General features: G+C 38.2%; 1 protein-coding gene across 1 annotated transcript; it reads right to left on the bottom strand.

Moving 5' to 3' along the window:
• Positions 1–11464: 11464 nt before the first annotated feature.
• On the bottom strand, positions 11465–17377 carry LOC125227626 (aldehyde oxidase 2-like). The gene is made up of 3 exons (XM_048131982.1): positions 17335–17377; positions 12180–12349; positions 11465–11629 (listed from the first exon to the last, which is right to left on the bottom strand). The coding sequence occupies exons 1-3, from the start codon at positions 17375–17377 to the stop codon at positions 11465–11467; spliced, it is 378 nt and encodes a 125-aa protein (XP_047987939.1).
• Positions 17378–18894: the final 1517 nt, after the last annotated feature.

Genomic DNA, 18894 nt, shown 5'->3' with positions numbered 1-18894 from the left:
CTCCGTTATCAAAACCCAACAGTTTCGCTGCAGGTTTAAATTTATGACGTGTGCCTCGTATGCACATGCTGGTGGCTCGAATTACAGCAGTGCATAATATCCTTGTTCAAAGCCAACCGAGTATCGTATTTAGCGATTTATTCCAACGGTCCGCGAGGGCTTCGCCTAAATGTTTGACGAAGGAGTTCATTTGTGGTGCGAATACACCATCGACAGAAGTCACGAGGGGGGTGAAGGTAAAATGTTTCGCTTCGCAGGCAGCAGAATATTTCTTTTGTTTTTCGGTCTCAGCAGATTTCAGAACAGAAGTGACATGGCGTGAAATGTAATGTACTTTTAAAAATTGTGAGATCTCTAGATGTTCCTTTTTAGGGTTCCGTAGTCAACTAGGAACCCTTATAGTTTCGCCATGTCTGTCTGTCCGTCCGTCCGTCCGTCCGTCCGTCCGTCCGTCCGTCCGTCCGCGGATAATCTCAGTAACCGTAAGCACTAGAAAGCTGAAATTTGGTACCAATATGTATATCAATCACGCCAACAAAGTGCAAAAATAAAAAATGGGAAAAAATGTTTTATTAGGGTACCCCCCCTACATGCAAAGTGGGGGCTGATATTTTTTTTCATTCCAACCCCAACGTGTGATATATTGTTGGATAGGTATTTAAAAACGAATAAGGGTTTACTAAAATAATTTTTTGATAATATTAATAGTTTCGGAAATAATCGCTCTTAAAGGAAAAAAAGTGCGTCCCCCCCCTCTAACTTTTGAACCATATGTTTAAAAAATATGAAAAAAATCACCAAAGTAGAACTTTGTAAAGACTTTCTAGGAAAATTGTTTTGAACTTGATAGGTTCAGTAGTTTTTGAGAAAAATACGAAAAACTACGGAACCCTACACTGAGCGTGGCCCGACACGCTCTTGGCCGGTTTTTTTCATACAAATTAAACATTACCATCTATTTACGCCGTCATCGGTTTAGTTGACGTGATCAAATAAACTTTAAAATATGCTTTCACATTAACTACTTACTTACTTAAATACAAATAATTTATAAAAGTCGCTGAACTAACGTTGATCAGTTTGATGAATACTAGCTACAATTAAATTTTTTGCTCCTATTACAGGCCACATCCGGTAGAAATATCCTATTATAATATACAGAGGCCATAATTATATGTATATAAATATATATATTATTTCTTTATTTCTATACAGAATGTACTTTGATAGATAGACGGTACTTTAATAGCGTCAGTGAGGGTAGCTACTAGATTCTGTGCTGCTATGCGAAAACAGTCTTAATTTTTCCTTTTATTTCGATTTAATGAAGATTCGCGTTCACAGGTTTTGCGAAAGTCATACATATTGCGAGAAGAAGATAATTTTTCACAAACTTTTATGTTGACTCTTACTTATACATGTATACATAAAATTAAAAACTAATTTAAGATTGCAAAATCAACATTACAGACAAAACAAACACAAACAAAGAACTTTCGTGCGAGTTTTATAATAATGCAGATCTATTTCCATGTTTATGCCCCTGCTTATCCAAAGTGAAATAAAATGTTTACGATTATCAAGAGTCTCTTAACCCTTAAATTCATGACCTTGACGAAGATTTATTCAAATTTGAATTTTGACATGCTGTCATTGGAGTCGAAAATAGATGATTAAAGATCGTTATCAGCGTGCTGTATTGGTGGCAGAGTATGGTTGGCAAAAAAACAAATACACAAGTATTTAAAACATTATATACTTAACAAATTATAAAATATACACATATTTATAATTATTTATCTAAATTACATTGAATAAATAACTAAAATTTGTTCAACAGATTTGGCTTCCTGCACTACTTTTGACTTGAACTGGGTACTTGAATAACAATTCTAGATAGTCTTTTCTAGAGTGCATTTGATTATTTGGATTAAAATAATATGTCTACACTTCGCGTAATGTATTTTTATGACATAATTAATGTTATTTATGTACCTATATTGTTTTAAAAATATATAGTTCATCGGAAAAGGCTTTGTAACGTAGATGTGTAATCCTAAGAAGGTAAGTATTTATTTTGTAGTTAAGAACAAAGTGAATATTTAAATGTAAGTATTTGTTTTTTTTGCCAACCGTACCGGTTGCCACGAAAAGTGCACCTTGATAACGATCTCTATAGATGATGCATATATACACTATGCATTTAAGGGTTAATGTTAGTACATACCGACGTGAAACCACTCCGTGCGTGGAAACCCTGTCTCCTCCCTAGATGCCGCTATAGCTTCTCTCAGAGCAAATGCCACGCATATCGACAAGCACAACGGAGGTTCTGCAACCGCTGTAAAAATATAGGTATTTTTATAAAACTTCATATACTTTTCTTTTTAACCTCCGGCGCAAAAACGACGGGGTGTTATAAGTTTGACGTGTCTGTTTGTCTGTCTCTGTCTGTCTGTGGCATCGTAGCTCTCGAACGGATGAACCGATTTAGATTTAGTTCTTTTTAGGGTTCCGTAGTTTATTTGAAAGCTGAGTTAGTCGGGAGTGTTTTAACCATGTTTCATGAAAATTGGTTCACGAGGTCGGTTTTTCAAAATTTTAATTTTGTGGTTAGCAGGGACCGCAACTTTGGTGCCAGTGACGTCATTATGACGTTTAGTCCGATATAGGATGTTCTTTTAATAACATTGCAATACCTCAATTCTTAATAATGAGATATTGAGAACTGCTTGGTATTTGCATAAAAAAATAATGTTAACATTAAAAAACGATGCCAGTATTATTTTTATTGGCTTTTTTTACAGTAAGTAATGTAATTGTAACAAAAAATATTATTCTTCGTGTACTTAAATAAAACAACATATTAACAAAAGGTTGTTTTTTTTTAATACATTTCACACGTACATTCAGGGCAAAATAATTCTTTAACCTCTCGCCAATTCGGAAATTTGGGGTCGCACTGGTCATAATTCCTATAACCGCATCTGGAGCAAATGTTGTTGACGGTCAACCATTCTTCATCTAAATTAATTTCTTTTGATGGAAATGACGCCAATGACTTTAAAAATAGCTCTATCCGTAAAACTTCTGGCAATCCAAGATTCCGAACAATCCATATTGAAATCATGCTGTGTCATTTTTCCTCCTTCTCGTTCTATATGCTTTTTTGTTTTCAAATGTTTCTCTATATTACTTGCTTTTCCTCTTAAATATTGGTCACAGCAGGAGCAGTACATTTTTTCATTTTGTAAAATCAGAAAAGGAAATTTCTGCAAATGCGGTTCCATAGCGAAACAATAATATTTCGGTTATATTTTACCAATGAAAAATAGTTAAACAGAAATTGGTTGTCATTTCCCACAATCTCGGTTTTAACATGACAAAGACAGTTATGTTTTTATACGTGGCCAGTACGTGGAAAAACTCTTAACTCAAGTTTGAATATCAGTAAACTAAAGAGGCTAATAAGTTGTTATTTGATTAAGTGTATATAATCTAGATAACAACACTCTGTATTTAGCTTGACGTCATACGTCTGTCATCGGCACCAAAGTTGCGGTCCCTGGTGGTTAGTTTGTACTACGTATATGTAGTAATCCGTAACTTGACCTATCATGGCAGATATTTAGTATGTTCTTTAATCTTCGTTTTGTGTACCTATGTAAATAAAAAACTGTAATTAGTGAGCAACCTCTTGCTTTTCATTCATTTTCATATTTTAGCTATTGTTCCATTACCTAGCACCATAATACAAGCTTTGCTTTAGTCTTGGGCTAGGATAATATATGTGTCCACATGCAGGCCATACATAATACATAGGTAATGGAACTCACCTCTTATGCCCAAAACGTCAAGGGGATTGTAAGATCTCTTCCTCAACTTGATCCTATAGTCGAGGGGTATATCGGCCCCGCTCGGCACGTGGTACTGCCACGTGCGGTCCGTGAGGACCTCCCCGGCGGTCTCATCGTAGATGAGGTGCTCCGTAGTCCAGTACCCCATGCCCATTATAAACCCACCCTCGATCTGCAACATCCAACATTGCCACTTGAAGTAACTAACTCTTACTTTTTTTTATGGGATAGGACGCAAACGAGCAGACATGTTGCCTGATGGTCAGCGATCACTGCCGACCAGAGGTCAGAGGTCTTTAGTCTGTATCTTTACTATTTACACAAATAAACTACTTTACTATTTAAATAAATAAATAAATGTGAAGTTTACCCTCCTCTTTAAACCACTTCAAGGTAAATTAAAATATTACGTTACCAAATACGGAGATAAAAACAGGTCGCTCAGTGACAGATTCGATTAGTTTTTTATTTGGGTATTCATGTAACTCGACTCGATGCATATATATGTATTATTATAACCATTGTGTCGTGTTCATAATCTTAATCAGTACGGCACTGAAATATTCGCTGACATGACTTACAAATAAAAATTATGTGTTCTACGTGTGATTCACCTGTCCAATATCAAGCGTCGGATTGAGCGATGTTCCAGCATCTTCAATGATATCGACCCTCCTAACTTCATGTTCTCCTGTAAGTATATCTAGCTCGACCTCAGCCATAGCTACTCCTCCCACTCTATAATTCACCGTATCTTCTGCTGTCGTGTAGTAACTTGTTTGCAGGTTGATTCCCGCTAGGAACGCGGTTTGCACCAACAACGCCCAAGTAGGGTTGTTCAGCGTCTCTCTAGTTGCTGATAACCTGTCAAGCAGCACCTGGCAACACTTAATAGCACCAACACAGACTGAGCTTGAAGTTCTACTTCCAGCTTCTGAATAAGTATTTGCATTGGCTGAATCATTCGCTTTTACTTTCACCATGTCTGTAGAAATATTCAAAGTGTAAGCGACTACTTGGGTCACTAGGGTACTAACCCCTTGACCGAGTTCTACACCTCCATGTTTAACAACTACAGTTCCGTCACTATGTAACACGTTTAAATCAACTTGATAACCGGAAACATTAGGAGCAGCCCAACTCATGAGGGAAATTCTTATTCCTCTTTTCTTCCAGCGGTTTTTAGAGTTAAATTCTTCAACTTCTCTCTTTCTTTTGTAATAATCTCTTTCTTGCAACAGTTCCTCGAGCATTTCAGCGACGTCAACATATTGGGGGTTAAAATTGGCACGACGAACTTCAATGGGGTCTCTATTTAGTACATAGGATATTTCTTCCATCAGCATTTCGGTAAATGCAATTCCTTCTAAAGTGCCTTAAAATAAGAAAATACAGTATGACAGTTAATTATTCACTTACTGTTTTTGTTTATTTTGTAAAAGTTTAACATGATCAATCGAATTATTAAAATGAAATAATTTGTTCGTATTAAGTACCTGGTGACCTCATCCATGTGGCAGCAGGTGTGTCTGTTAGAGTATTTATAATCTTAATTGACCAGCGTGAGTTATCGTAGCAGTTTTTAATAGCTGGTATTGTTAGACCGACGGTCTGGTCACCTTCTACGTAGCCGCGGTCCTCGTATAGATCGTATTCCAGGTACTGGATCTCGCCTCTGTCATCAACGCCTACCTGAATTGATTAATAATTAGTTAATAATTATTATGACATTGAATTATATCTGTGGCTTTAAACACCTAATTTTAATGTACTTTGTATGTATTTGTATGAGGGAGGTGACGGCGAAGAAAATTGGTGGCAAATCAAAATAAATTATTACAAATCGTTTTAAAGTAAGTATAGTAATTATGTGTTGAGTCATGGAGGAAGTAATATTCATACAGTTCACAGGTACACTGATTGAGCTTGTCCTAGTGGCAGTAGTGTAATCCTATAAGAGTTGAAAAAAATGTAAAAAGAAATAAGTACTGAAGTGTAGGTATACATAGTCAAATAATATGATTGTCATATATAACAAAATGTCTAATGTAGATAATTTTATGTAAAGGTATTGCGAATGAAAATGAGAAAAATTAACAGGAGAGGGAAACCAAAGAAAAGGTCAATGGACTGCGTAAGAGATGATATGAAACAAACGCGAGTGAATCATGAGATGTGGACGATAAAGAGTCATTGAAGAAGTCAACATGCTGCGTCGACCCTAAATGAATGGGATGAGGGCTAACGAATGATAGAAATGAGAAACGTTTAAGATATCTGGTATGGTCACATTTAAGGAACTGCCAACCATCAAACGAGATCTCAGGCAGACCATCACCTACCAGGCTACCACCTGGTGGACGACGGTTTAAAAAGACCTAACCGAAATTGAAATTAAGTTGCAGCGCGAGACCGTTCCAGGTGGAGATTGAGGACAAAAAAAGGTCAACCCCAAGTACTTAAATGGGAACACGTTTAGCAGGAAGAAGAAGAAAACATGATATCTAACCTCGAATTCTACAGTTACCGGAGGCCTCTTTCCCATAATTCTCAGCATGGATTGGATGCTCATGGTAAAGCGGCAGGGTCTATTCGTTAAATAAGTGGCCAATGCACACGCTGACGCATTCCAGTTCGCTCGAGATACTTTTAGCCCGTATGCACCACCACACCGAGGCACCACTAGATTTATACTGAAAACAACAGTTTTTTTAGCCAACTTATACATATAAAATAAGAAAAATGTATTTTGATGGTTTCATTAGATAAATTCTGGAGTAGTAAGTCTGTCTAATAGAATATAAGCCATAAATTGCTTGTTACATTCTGTTATATTGAGATTTAAGACAGAAATACCTGTTTTTTTTTTTTTATGAGGAACAGGTAAACCATTTGACCGCAATCTCACCTGATGTAAAGTTTGCCGATGCACAGAGCCATTTTACCCAAAAAATGTCTATGTGTCACCTGTTCTGAAAATAATATTTTATATGTGTTCCTATCTCCTTCTGCGCTCTTTACTTACCGATTTGCTTGAATGTTCAGAACCGATGACAAACCGGTTTGTACGGCATCAGGCCACTGTGTGCTGACGAAAGCATCCAGACCATCGTCACTAGGCCTGGTCACGCTGTGAAGCGTCTCCATTGTGAAGTGATACTGATGTAATATCCTGTTAACATCTTTGATAACTCTTTGCACGTTTGCCCCTGGGCTATTACGGGCTGGTTGAGTGTAGAATAATGATACCCTAGAATTAAAAGTTAAAAAATGCTGGTAGTAACAAAATGTATAAACAGAAGATAAATATGGTCTTAAAGAATTACACTTTAGTTTTTTTTAGTAAAGTGCAATAACAATTATCAGTCACAAAAACAGGTCGGCGCTTGTAAATAGAAATCATCCTGTCACCCTGTTTAACACTAAGTAGGGCTTTTTCAAAGTTGAATTGCTTAATACAAACATCTCCTTCAGTTAAAACATGTTGTTTTTTTACTATTACATCTTCAAATTACCTATTTGGATCTTTTTTAGCGTCTTCTATAGTCAGAACTGGTTTATTCGTATCTTTCTTATACTTGACGTGCACTAACAGAGCAGCTTGATTAGCCAGTTTGTCAGTGTCTGCCACTATTAGTCCAATAGGCTGATCGTAATACTTGATCTGGCCCTCGCTAAAGACTTCTTCTTTGCTTATAAGCGTCGGTACTTCAGGTGGTAAAAAATTGTTCGGCCCCGGTATGTCTTTTGCTGAGAAAAATGCAACAACACCGGGTAATTTCTGAAATGGAAATGCATATGTATTTGCAGTACATTTAATATAAGTATTTTATGGTGTAGAATATATTAAATTAAGAGTGCTAATCGCTTAATTTTTGTCTGAGTTGTGCAGCAAAAAAAATATGGGATATGCATTTCAACTAGGTAATTAAATATTACAGAATGACTAACTTTAACATCTATATAGTTTTGTTTTATTTTCCTAACAGAAGTAGATTAGTGAAATTGGACATACTCTGGACAATACTTAGATATTTAAAAAGTACGTTTGAATACTAACCAGCGCAGGTGTAGGGTCAATCTCCACGATCTCTCCGGTACAGATGTCTGAGGTTACGAAGGCGCAGAAAAGCTCGCGAGGTTGTGATGGCAGATCGTTCACGTACTTCGCTTCACCCGCACACTGGATTAATGCTTCTACCTGTAAATAGTAATCTTTCAATTCCTGCTCAACTAGAGTATACGTAACAAATTATCATATAAGATAATATATTGTGTCCTGCACGGGAAGCATGGTCGCGCGATAGACGATAAAATATCAGGCCGTCCCTATCGCACTATTTGTAAGTGCGATAGGGACGGCCTGATATTTTATCGTCTATCGCGCGACCATGCTTCCCGTGCTGGAAAAACAAATTTTGAATTGTTTAAGTTTCTAGATATTTTCGTAGGTTAGATTTTTTGTAATTTTTACTAGTAATCCTGAACTAAATCTAACTAACTATTAATAATGCTCAGCGATCTAAAGAGAATTGCTGCTTACCTTAGGAGAAGGTTCTGTAATAGGCCAGATGAGGGGATTGGTATTAAACTCTTGGGACCCTTTGGAAAGAGGTCTCGTCCTTCGAATACGTCGAGTTCCGGAGCGATAACGAGGGTTGAGACGGTTCTCAGGGATCAGAGTGAGAAGACCCTGGTCACGAAGTAAATTGATTAATAACTAACGCTAACGAAGATAATAGATTCTACTAGCAATATTTTGTACGCTTTTAATCCTTAGATATATTGATATTTAAATTAGCACATCATAAATAATTGGTCACTTACATTACTCTGTTAGATGGAATTACCCAGAATCTATTTCACATCATACGAGGTGTTTCAGATATCATCCCTTCTTTCGTTCGTCTGCTTACCTTATAAAAAAGTCCCAAGGCACATTTCTTTCTGAATTCGGGTTTGAATTCCCCGGCAATTTCCTCTGGCTTTAGTTCTTGTTCCAGCACCTTCAGTGCTCCTTGCAGCACCTCGTCTGTGAAAATTTTCTTGCCGACCACATATCTAGACAAACGTTTATAAATTATACGTTTTACGTTTATTGTTTATGCTGAACACTGGGTGTCCAAGTTGTCAAACTGTTGTGCACTAAGATTGGTTCGAATTAAATTACCAATACGATTTCAAAGCAACTTGATCAATTTTATCATACGAATTAAGAATATTGAAAAATACTGGCTCACTCCTCAGTGTGCGAGGCGTGCACGAAGGCGGCGGAGATGCCGCCGACCACGATCCTGGCCGAGCGCACGGTCTCGCCGTCGCGCGCGAACTCGTACAGGAACGCCGCGTTCACCTGCGCGTGCGCACTCTGCCCCCGCGGCATTATCTGCCACAGAGAACAATTCACTTTCTTTGAAACATCCATATTGTGCAGAGCGAGCGTTTGATACTGAGACGTTTTTGTGAGTCACTTCATTTGTCGTAGTTTATCATCGTTGAAAAACATTTTATCAAAAGTTAAATAAATTTCACATATCGAAGAATGGTAAAAAAAAAGAAAGTGGTGAAGGCCAGAATTGAAACGTCACCTTTAAGTAATCCTAGCCTACGGATTCATCAACTATAATTTGCCACACAAGAACCGGCACCCACATAGATAAACATCTGTTCAAAGCGTTACTCGTATTGCTAAAGACGCCAGAGGGCTTCATAATTTTTACATTCATTCGTTAATTATATACTTACTTGACAATATTTTACATGAATAAAAGTTAAGCACCTTGAATGACACAAATCGATGATTCTGCGAGTACGGTGGTATCCTGATTTCTGTAATAAGTTTGCCCGCCATATCCAGTTGAAGGAACTCTGCTGGGGTCACCACGTGCACCGCTCCATGTTTATCAACTAGAAAATGGAAAAAATAAGTCTCCAATGTCTTTTTTTTAATTTTTTTTAATGAACACAAACAGTCAATCTTGTAGTCTAAGACAATTACTGAATATAAAGATTGTTAACATACTAACAAAATTAGGTATGTAAGCTATACATTCAGTAGGTAAACAAAAATTTTACAGTTTTAATCTTGTCGACGTGTACCATATATTCAAACAAATTTTCTTGTTACTATTTACGATTTAATGCTGGTTTGCTGGCACTAAATATTTTAAAGGTTTTACCATTTGACATACCTAATATATTCTTATCACACCAACCAGACACCAACGAAGCTGCATTTGCATTTTTTTTAATAATAAATCATGTACTTTAGTAAAATATACAGATACCTCAGAAAGAGTAATATATCCCTACTCTTCCCGAGGTCTCTGTACATTTTGCTAAAGTAGGAATACAAAGTTACAATTTATAGATTGATGCTTTGAGTGAGATTGGTGTTGTGCAGTCCCGTTTGTATCATCTCTGTATGTTAAAAACATTGACATACCGATAACAAGTGCAGCTCCAATGGTCTCCAATAGTAAAAATAAGTCTGAAGAGAACACTGGTACTCTGTGTTTAACCATGAGGTTGCCAGCTATGGTGCCGATCTGGAAACATGAATAAAGTGCAAGCAAAATAAAACAAATGTTAAACGAATCCTCTTACTGACAAACATATATGGATACAGCTGCGCGAGTTCGAATAATAATAAATATATAAACAAGACTTGCACCCATAACCTCCATATATCTTAACCGGATTCAGACCGTGTACATCTTTAGGATGGAAGGACACTAATTAAGACAAACACTAATGCATTCCAAATAAATGTACATACTTACATTTCTAACAGGAATATGTGCCACTAATGTTATATGGTCGGCAAGCAAGGCGAGATAGCTGAATTCCTCGCGTTGTCGAGAGACCTCGTAGAAGATCGATATCGTGTCGTTGAGGGTGGTCGCCGCTCCCAGCACCAGGTTCTGGTCCACGACGTGCGTCTTCAGTTCCAGCACTCTGCTGATGTCTATGAGGACTCGTGGGTACGCGAATATTGGGTAGGCCCCTATAAAATGAAATAAGTAAAACGGTGTAAAACGATGCTTAAATTCATAAAGTAACAAGAAAAATGTTAACATTAACAATTGGTGAGGGTAACATTTGAAAGCTTTTTTAAATCTTGAGATTTAACATTCTTTCGTCTTTACCTTTTCCTGTATTTCCTCCAATCAAAATATAATCATCACCTTCCTGATTTAAAATTTCAAAAATTTGTTTTATATCATATACTATGTAAAATATACGTTTGTCTTTCAAAATAATCTTTTTCATTTCATTTGATCCAGCATTCACTTTATCAACTAAACACCAGTCTTTGCCATCGCATGGTTTGTCACAAGATTTGTTGCATATTTTGAGGTCTTCTATATCAGCGAGGTTATCCGGTTTCGGTGCGTCTTTTGCGAAGGTCTTGAACGCATCAAAGATGGGACGATAGCCAGTGCAACGACACAAGTTACTACCAAATGATTGTTCTATTTGTAACTGGGTGAGGTCATAATGATTGGACTCCAACAAGCTGAAATAAATAAATTCATTTGCGTCATTTCAATGAAACTTATTAACGCTTTGAAGTCACACATTTACAAAGTAACACAAAGTATTGTTTACCTGTACATGCTCATGACCCAGCCAGGGCTGCAGTACCCGCATTGTGTGCCGCTGTGTTCCGCCAGCGCCCGTTGGACGGGGTGGTACCCTGTTCGGCGGTCACCTAAGCCTTCTATAGTCTTGATCTCCCAGTCTTGGCAGGATGTTATTGATACCAAACACTGTCAATGTCAAATACTAAAGTAATTCTAATTTTATTACGAAATTATTATCGTGTCCAAAATTGGATATCTGGTAGGTACCTACTCCAGATATACCTGCGTGAAATCAAATGCTCAAAGCATATTTCCCGATTGCAAACTTATAGGTATTAGTGTATTTTTTAAAATGCAATTCATCATAAACCATACTGCACAGAAAAAATGTGTGATGTTTCTCACTTATATTACCGTAGAGTTAATTTAAAAGACCTTGTAATTTTGCAAACCTGGCTGTAAACTCACAAAATATGGAGTGTAGAAAGAAAAGAGCAAAATCTGTCAATTTAGAACAGTAGCAACTGTCCAGCTATCAGCTTTACTTATACCTAGTTACAATTCTCTTTGTTAGCGAAACTAGGGAATATCACGATATTACAATTAAACGTTATTGACGGAATGAAGTATATACTTTGTTAGCAGTTCGAAATTTACCCATGATGGGTTTACAATGTGCAATTACCCTGCATTAAGTTACTCGCTCCTTTTCTTTGTAAACTTTATAGGTACTCACAGAATTGATGGAGACAACTCGTCGGCCGCCGGTGTAGGGGTCGGGCATGGTGGCGCTGACGACGCAGGACCCGCAGCCGCCCTCCTTGCACATGAACTTGGTGCCGTGCAGCTTCAGAGTGTCGCGCACATACTCGAGCACCGTCGTGTCCGAGTCCACCTCCGAACTCACTGCGAACAGAATGCACTTCACTTACCGACGTCACAATCGCTACAGCACTAGATCTAGCTACAATAACTCTTACTCAAGTTGCAATTCAAAAAATAGGTAGATAGGTTAGAAGAAAGAATATTCACACTATTTGAACCTTAGCAGGATTAGGACGTGACAATGACAATACTACAGCATGCATGCAGCATATTATTTTTGATGACGATAATATATACATGACGTTATTATTTTTTTCGGAAATACATTCCATAGATTATTAAAATTAACAATTATGACAATAAAATAAAATATAAAAAGTTTTTTTTTGAAATGGCATTTTCTTTACGTTTAATATTCATCATCATGCTTTATTTGTTCTGTTTTAATAAAAATAAATAAAAATAAAAATTCTTTATTTCAGACCATAGTACGATCCATAATAGGTTAGTAGATACAATTACACAAAAATCCTTACCGACTATGTTAGTATAACTACAAACTAGCTAAAGAAAACTAAAACTAAGACTATGTACACTTAGCAAACTAACAACACAATTGCGCAGAAATTTATTTATTCCTGCCCGTCACTACTGCCACCCAGTATTCAGTGACAGGGCAGTTAAGGCGCCCTTCTAATGCATGAAGGAGGCTGTTGCTGCTGCTACGCACTCTTCTCATCAGCGAGGCAATTCTCTTCCACCTAATTGCGAAGAAGTCGTCTGTGTGCGCTTCCGCGAACATGCCGGAAGCACTGCAGTATTTCGGTAGCCTCAGCAACAACCTCAGGGCATTGTTGTATTGCACACGCAATGTGTTGTATGCCCTTTGCGTAAACCTTACCCACAGACTGCACGTGTAAAACGTCTGACAGTATGCTTTAAAAAGCGTTAGTTTTACCTGTTTGTTACATCGTACAAATCTGCGGGCAAGCATATTAGCACGTATCGATATAGCTCTCCTTTCTCTTTCTATGTCATGGTCATCGCTTAGATCTTCCGTGAGTATTATGTCCCAGATACTTAAACCTATGGACTAGCTTTAGAGGTACGCCGCACAGCATGATCCTAGGCTCAGTTGTTGGGTTGTATTTGCGTGCTTTAAAGATCATCACCTCACTCTTTGAAACGTTGTACCTAAGACCATGCCGCTCAACATACCTCTCACATATCTTGATCAGTCTCCGCATCGAGTCGACCGAGGGGCTCAGCAGCGCCATATCGTCCGCATAGCTTATGTTATTAAAACATGTCCCAGTAATATGACATCCGACTCTTGTGCTACCAAGCTCCCCAATCAACCCGTCCACATAAAGGTTAAACAGCAGCGGCGATGTTAATCCGCCCTGCCTCAAGCCACTTTTGAGCCTGTACTCTTCCGACTCCTCTCCAGCCCACCTCACTCGATTGACCTGGCTGTTGTACCAGTACTTTAACAGCGCGACACATTCCTTGGGCAGTCCGGATTTGTCTAGCTAGTCCCACAGTACGTCGTACACAACCAGGTCAAAAGCTTTCGACAGATCTAAAAAACACGCGTATATAGGTGTATTTCTATCCTTATAGTACCTGACAGCCTGCTTAAGGCACAAAATTGCGCTCTCCGTCGATAGACCCGGCCTGAAACCGAATTGGGCGTCATGCAGCTCTATATGCTTGCAAACTTGTGCATCAAGCAAGCTGTCCAGGACCTTGGCAAGTATCGTGGCGAGTGAGATGGGCCTGTAGTTACTAGGATCCGAGAGGTCCCCAGTCTTATTCTTCGCGATTGGCACAACCACTGTCCTCGTGAGTGCCTGTGGAAGATAAGAATGGTTAAGGCACAGAGTATAAAACATCGCCAATACACGAGGCAGGTGCCCCCCGGCATACTTCAGGTGCTCAATGCTGAGGCTGTCATGCCCCGGCGACTTACCCTTCTGCATATTTTTAATGATGGTATTTACCTCCTTAGCTGTAAAAACCACAGGGCTTACCTCCATGTCGGACTCAGCATTGTGCACCTCCTGAGTTGATGACCTAAGTAGTGGCGTTACATTGAAGGCAATTTTGAAATTATTTACATACATACATTCATACAATCACGCCTGTATCCCATAAAGGTAGGCAGACACACGAAACTACTAAAGCTTCAGTGCCACTCTTGGCAAATAAGGGGTTAAAAGACGAAACTGGGCAGTGACAGGCCTACGCCATTAAAAATTATTATTTAAATTATTTGCTCATTTTACGTCGCTTGCCTGCAGGGACGCCGGGCCGGGCATTAAACTTGTTTGTGTTCTTCCAGAAGGCCTTAAAGTCCTTAGCAGCTCTGTTCATAGCAAGAATGTCATTTTTTATTTGTTCTTGCCTGTCCTGGCACCATTTTAGTTTAGGCTTAAAAAACCTTCTGCTTTCACACATCTCGTTATATATAGGGCCTCTACTAGGTCTATTTGACGATACCCATATAAGAAATTTAAGTCTGGCATCCCTGTGAGCGTCCGCCACATACCTATTCCAACCAGTAATTTGACCTCTCCGCTTTCGGCTCACCCTGCTAGTCCTTCCGGCCGCCTCCGTCAACGCAGCGACTATACAGTCATACATTCTATCTAGTACTATTCTGTGACTAGGATTATTACATAATCGATCCGCACAGGACGTAAACTCGGCCGGAAAGTCCATCAATCTAAGCTTTTCATTACATAACGAGTTATAGAGCTCCACTTGTGCCTCCTGTCTCTCCCCCCAAACTATACCTAAATTTGTTGGTGTAATCGGATCGGACTTGATCTGTATCTTACTCAGATTACACTCAACTACAAGCGGTAGGTGGTCGGACCAGTACACGTCGTATTTAACATTAATACTGCATACTGTTGCTCGCGCTGCATCAGTGACAATGCAGTGATCCAACCACCTATTACAGCCATGGGCCTCGCTGTAAACGTATAGGTGTCCGATTCTGTACCCAGCATATCTATATCTATACATAACCAATTTTGGGTTTCACAAAACTGTAGCAGTTCTTTACAAAAAAGCTCGGAGGGGTGAGCGTTGAAATCACCCAAGATATATATCGCTTCTACCTCGGGATTTTCTTCACTGATAGCACTAATCTCACTCAAACACTCAGTAAATAGTGGTAGATTGTCAGGTGCATTCACAGGCATGTATACGCTAAAAACCAAAGCCGCTGAGCTCGGCAAACTTATCTTAATGGCAGCTAACCGCACACTATCGCACTGCACTACATTAACAACCGGAAACACCGACTTTCTCCAAAGTAACGCCACTCCACCATGCGGGCGTCCCGCCAGCAAGCCGTCACTGGTATCCACAGCTGACTTCCCCGTGTATGCGAAGTCGTGATTCACCGTTCCAAGCAGCGGCAGGTCATGCACTAACAGCCAAGTCTCTTGCAGCGCAATAATATCTCCTATTTTGCACAGCTCCCTCACGCCCTCTACCGATCTCTTAAACGACTTACAGTTAAAACTTATAAGCTTATTTAATTGACTATTTGATCGATTACTGGCACTATTCATTGACCAAATTTTCGTTTAAGGCTCCTCCTTCATCATTTTGGCTGCTCATTGCCCCCTGATATTCCCTACCAGTGAAAAAACGTCTGTAGTACACACCTTTAGGCCACAAACCGTCCTCCATAAACATATACAATTTATCGTTGGGAACAAATAACTTGTACGATTGATATTCTTTTTCTCTGCGCATTTTAATCTTCACTACCGATACCTCTTCATTTGTTTTTTGCAATAAATACTCTCTAATATCATTTTCCGAAACATCTCTATGTACGTTGTAAATATACAACGGCACCTTGTTATCAGCTGCTTTAAACTTTATATTTCCGTTGGGCTCCGCGTTACCCCTACATCCGATAAATTTGTTTCTCAACTTCTTACGCTGTATTTTTACCCATTCCTCATCAACTTCAGGTTGCTTCCATTCTTTTGTTTGTTGTTTGTTTTATCAACAAGATTTCAATAATTGATCAATTAACACCTTAGCTGCGGCAATTAAGTTATCGCAACTACCTGTACTTTGCATAATATTTTTTGTTCTGTTTGATTTGTAAACAAGATTTCATAATTGATAGCTTAATCACGCGTGCTATTGACTGTAGCCTTGTTGATGATGATGGAAGCGATGTGATTAACTTCATAGCCATCAATCAATCAGTATAACATGATAAATTTATGAAATAAAACTATGGAAACGGATTAAATCGCGTATAATGAATTTACAATTCATCCCGACGTTTCAAACACTTTACAGCGTTCGTGGTCAACGGGTGACTGAGGAAAAATTACAATGTGCAAAAGCTACCCACATACAAGAAATATTAACGAACCATGACCATAAATAATACTCTTTTTGATTGTTTTTTATTCCCGCTAACCAAAGGTTGTCTGGTAGAGATCGCTCTTTAGCGATAAACTGCCTGTTGTCTGCCTCTATTAATAATCATTTGTTTTGACTCAACTGTATCTTTTTTCTGTATATTTTGCTGAGCTGTGCCAATAAAGCCTATTCTATCCATCTACATAAACCCTCAAAATAATCTCCGCAAAGGACCAAAACAATTATAAAAATCATATGCGAAAAGTTAGATTATGCGTTAGATATGTGCTTGTGTCGAAAATTTATAAAAGCCATAATTATGCTGCGATTTACGTGCAAATAGGAAATTTGTAAAATATGTCGATTTAAAAGACTCCATTCGATCGTGTTTTGATTTATCGCCACTCGTTTCGATTTTGTTTGTATTAATTAATCCTCGTTATTCTTTATTCCTTGTTATTTAGAAATGTAAACTAAAAGGTTTTCACGCACTGTTTCGATGTCAAATTAGTACTTCATTGTTTTTCGATCTAAATAACTTATTATTTGAACTCATAATAATATGTAGTTTAGGTAAAGGCACTCAATTCTTCAAACACAAAACTTAGAAGTAACATGGTATTCCTAGATATGTTTTTTATTGTGTTGATAATAAAATGTACCTGAACATAACTCCCCGTTCACTTTGAACGTGATTCGGTCCATCGCGCCAACCTGGAATTGATCGATTAGATACCCGCCGCCAATATAGCACGTGCTGAAGGATGCAGGTAATTTTAGATGATATCTGTCTATTATGTGAGTTATGTAGGTATTTAAATAATAATCGTAGAGGAAATGTAATATTAGGATGTCTGTTACTTTTTACGAAACACTTTATACTATACTACCTTTTGTTTTCGGCTTCGCTCGTATTAAATTCGAAAATTGCGGAACACTCCATACAAATTTCAACCCCCATTTTAGGGAAGTGGGGGTTAGAAAGAGACAAAATGTCGCCTATGTCCTCTCGATTCCTTCAACTATCTCCACTTAAAAAATCACGTCTATTCGTCGCTCTGTTTCGCCGTGAAAGACGGACAAACAAACAGACACATGCACTCACTTTCCCATTTATAATATTAGTATGGAAGTATGGACTACAAGTCTGTATCTTTAGGTATTTAAAAAAAGTGTAAACACATTCTACCCTCAAAATTCTACCCTCTGTCAGTTGAGGGTAAATTAAAACATTATACGACCAAATACTTAAGAATGTTGTCAGTGACAGATCCGTTTGGTTTTTGTATTTGGTTGGTTAACCGACTAAATATGTCGTAACTACCCGAAAATTATAAATTATTTGTGTATGTTCTTTTAAATACCTAAAAGTACAGAGGTTTAGGAATTCACTCGTAACTTAGCCCTGATCGAGCGAATTCCTCAACTAGTAGCGCTATCTGAGCAATTCCCGAAAAGTTTGTACATCTTCCTTTTTTTTTACCAGATTTCTATACATTATCGGTAACAAAAAAGGAAGGTTTCATACAAACTATATAGGACATTTTGGGAAACCTAGTGGATCTTGCTCAGCATCATGGACTCTATCAACCTACCAATTTTTATCAAAATCGGAGACGTGATCCAAATGTGCAAACTTTTCGGGAATTGCTGATCTATACCGCCATTTTTATTCAGACCGAATACTGTAGACGGTAACAAAAAAAATTGCACCACTGAAGGAAGGTATTTAAATTGCCCATATTTTCTATATATTTATTAGGATTTTTTAAATTTTAGAACAAAACGGGACTTAATCGCGTAAACACTTACATTTATATTTGGCCCGACGTTTCGAATATCACATTATGTTCGTGGTCACGGGTAGACTGACAGGGTAAGACCTATTTAATTGTAGATGAAATAATGGCGGGAACTTAATAGTTTTATCAAAGAGAGCAAAGGCATTACACATGTATTCAGCCAAAAAATTAAATAATAAAAATTTAAGAATTGCTCCCAGCGCCCGCGAACCGCGTCCATACCGCGGCTCGCCGCCGCTGCCGCCGACGCCGGAGCCGCTTGCATCGCGGTAGAAAGTACCTACCTACCTTAAATATAGGTAAGTAAATAAGAGTGCGAAAATGAACAAGGATACCTTAATAAACTTATAAGATAATGTGTGAATTCTAAAATAAGCCTACTTGAAACCTAAACACAAGTCAGGCACATGCCAGCTTAAT

The sequence above is a fragment of the Leguminivora glycinivorella genome, chromosome 6 (genome assembly GCF_023078275.1).
Source record: "Leguminivora glycinivorella isolate SPB_JAAS2020 chromosome 6, LegGlyc_1.1, whole genome shotgun sequence".
NCBI lineage: Eukaryota > Metazoa > Arthropoda > Insecta > Lepidoptera > Tortricidae > Leguminivora > Leguminivora glycinivorella.
The sequence above is the reverse complement of the archived record's forward strand: the minus strand, read 5'-3'. Positions and strand labels throughout refer to the sequence as shown.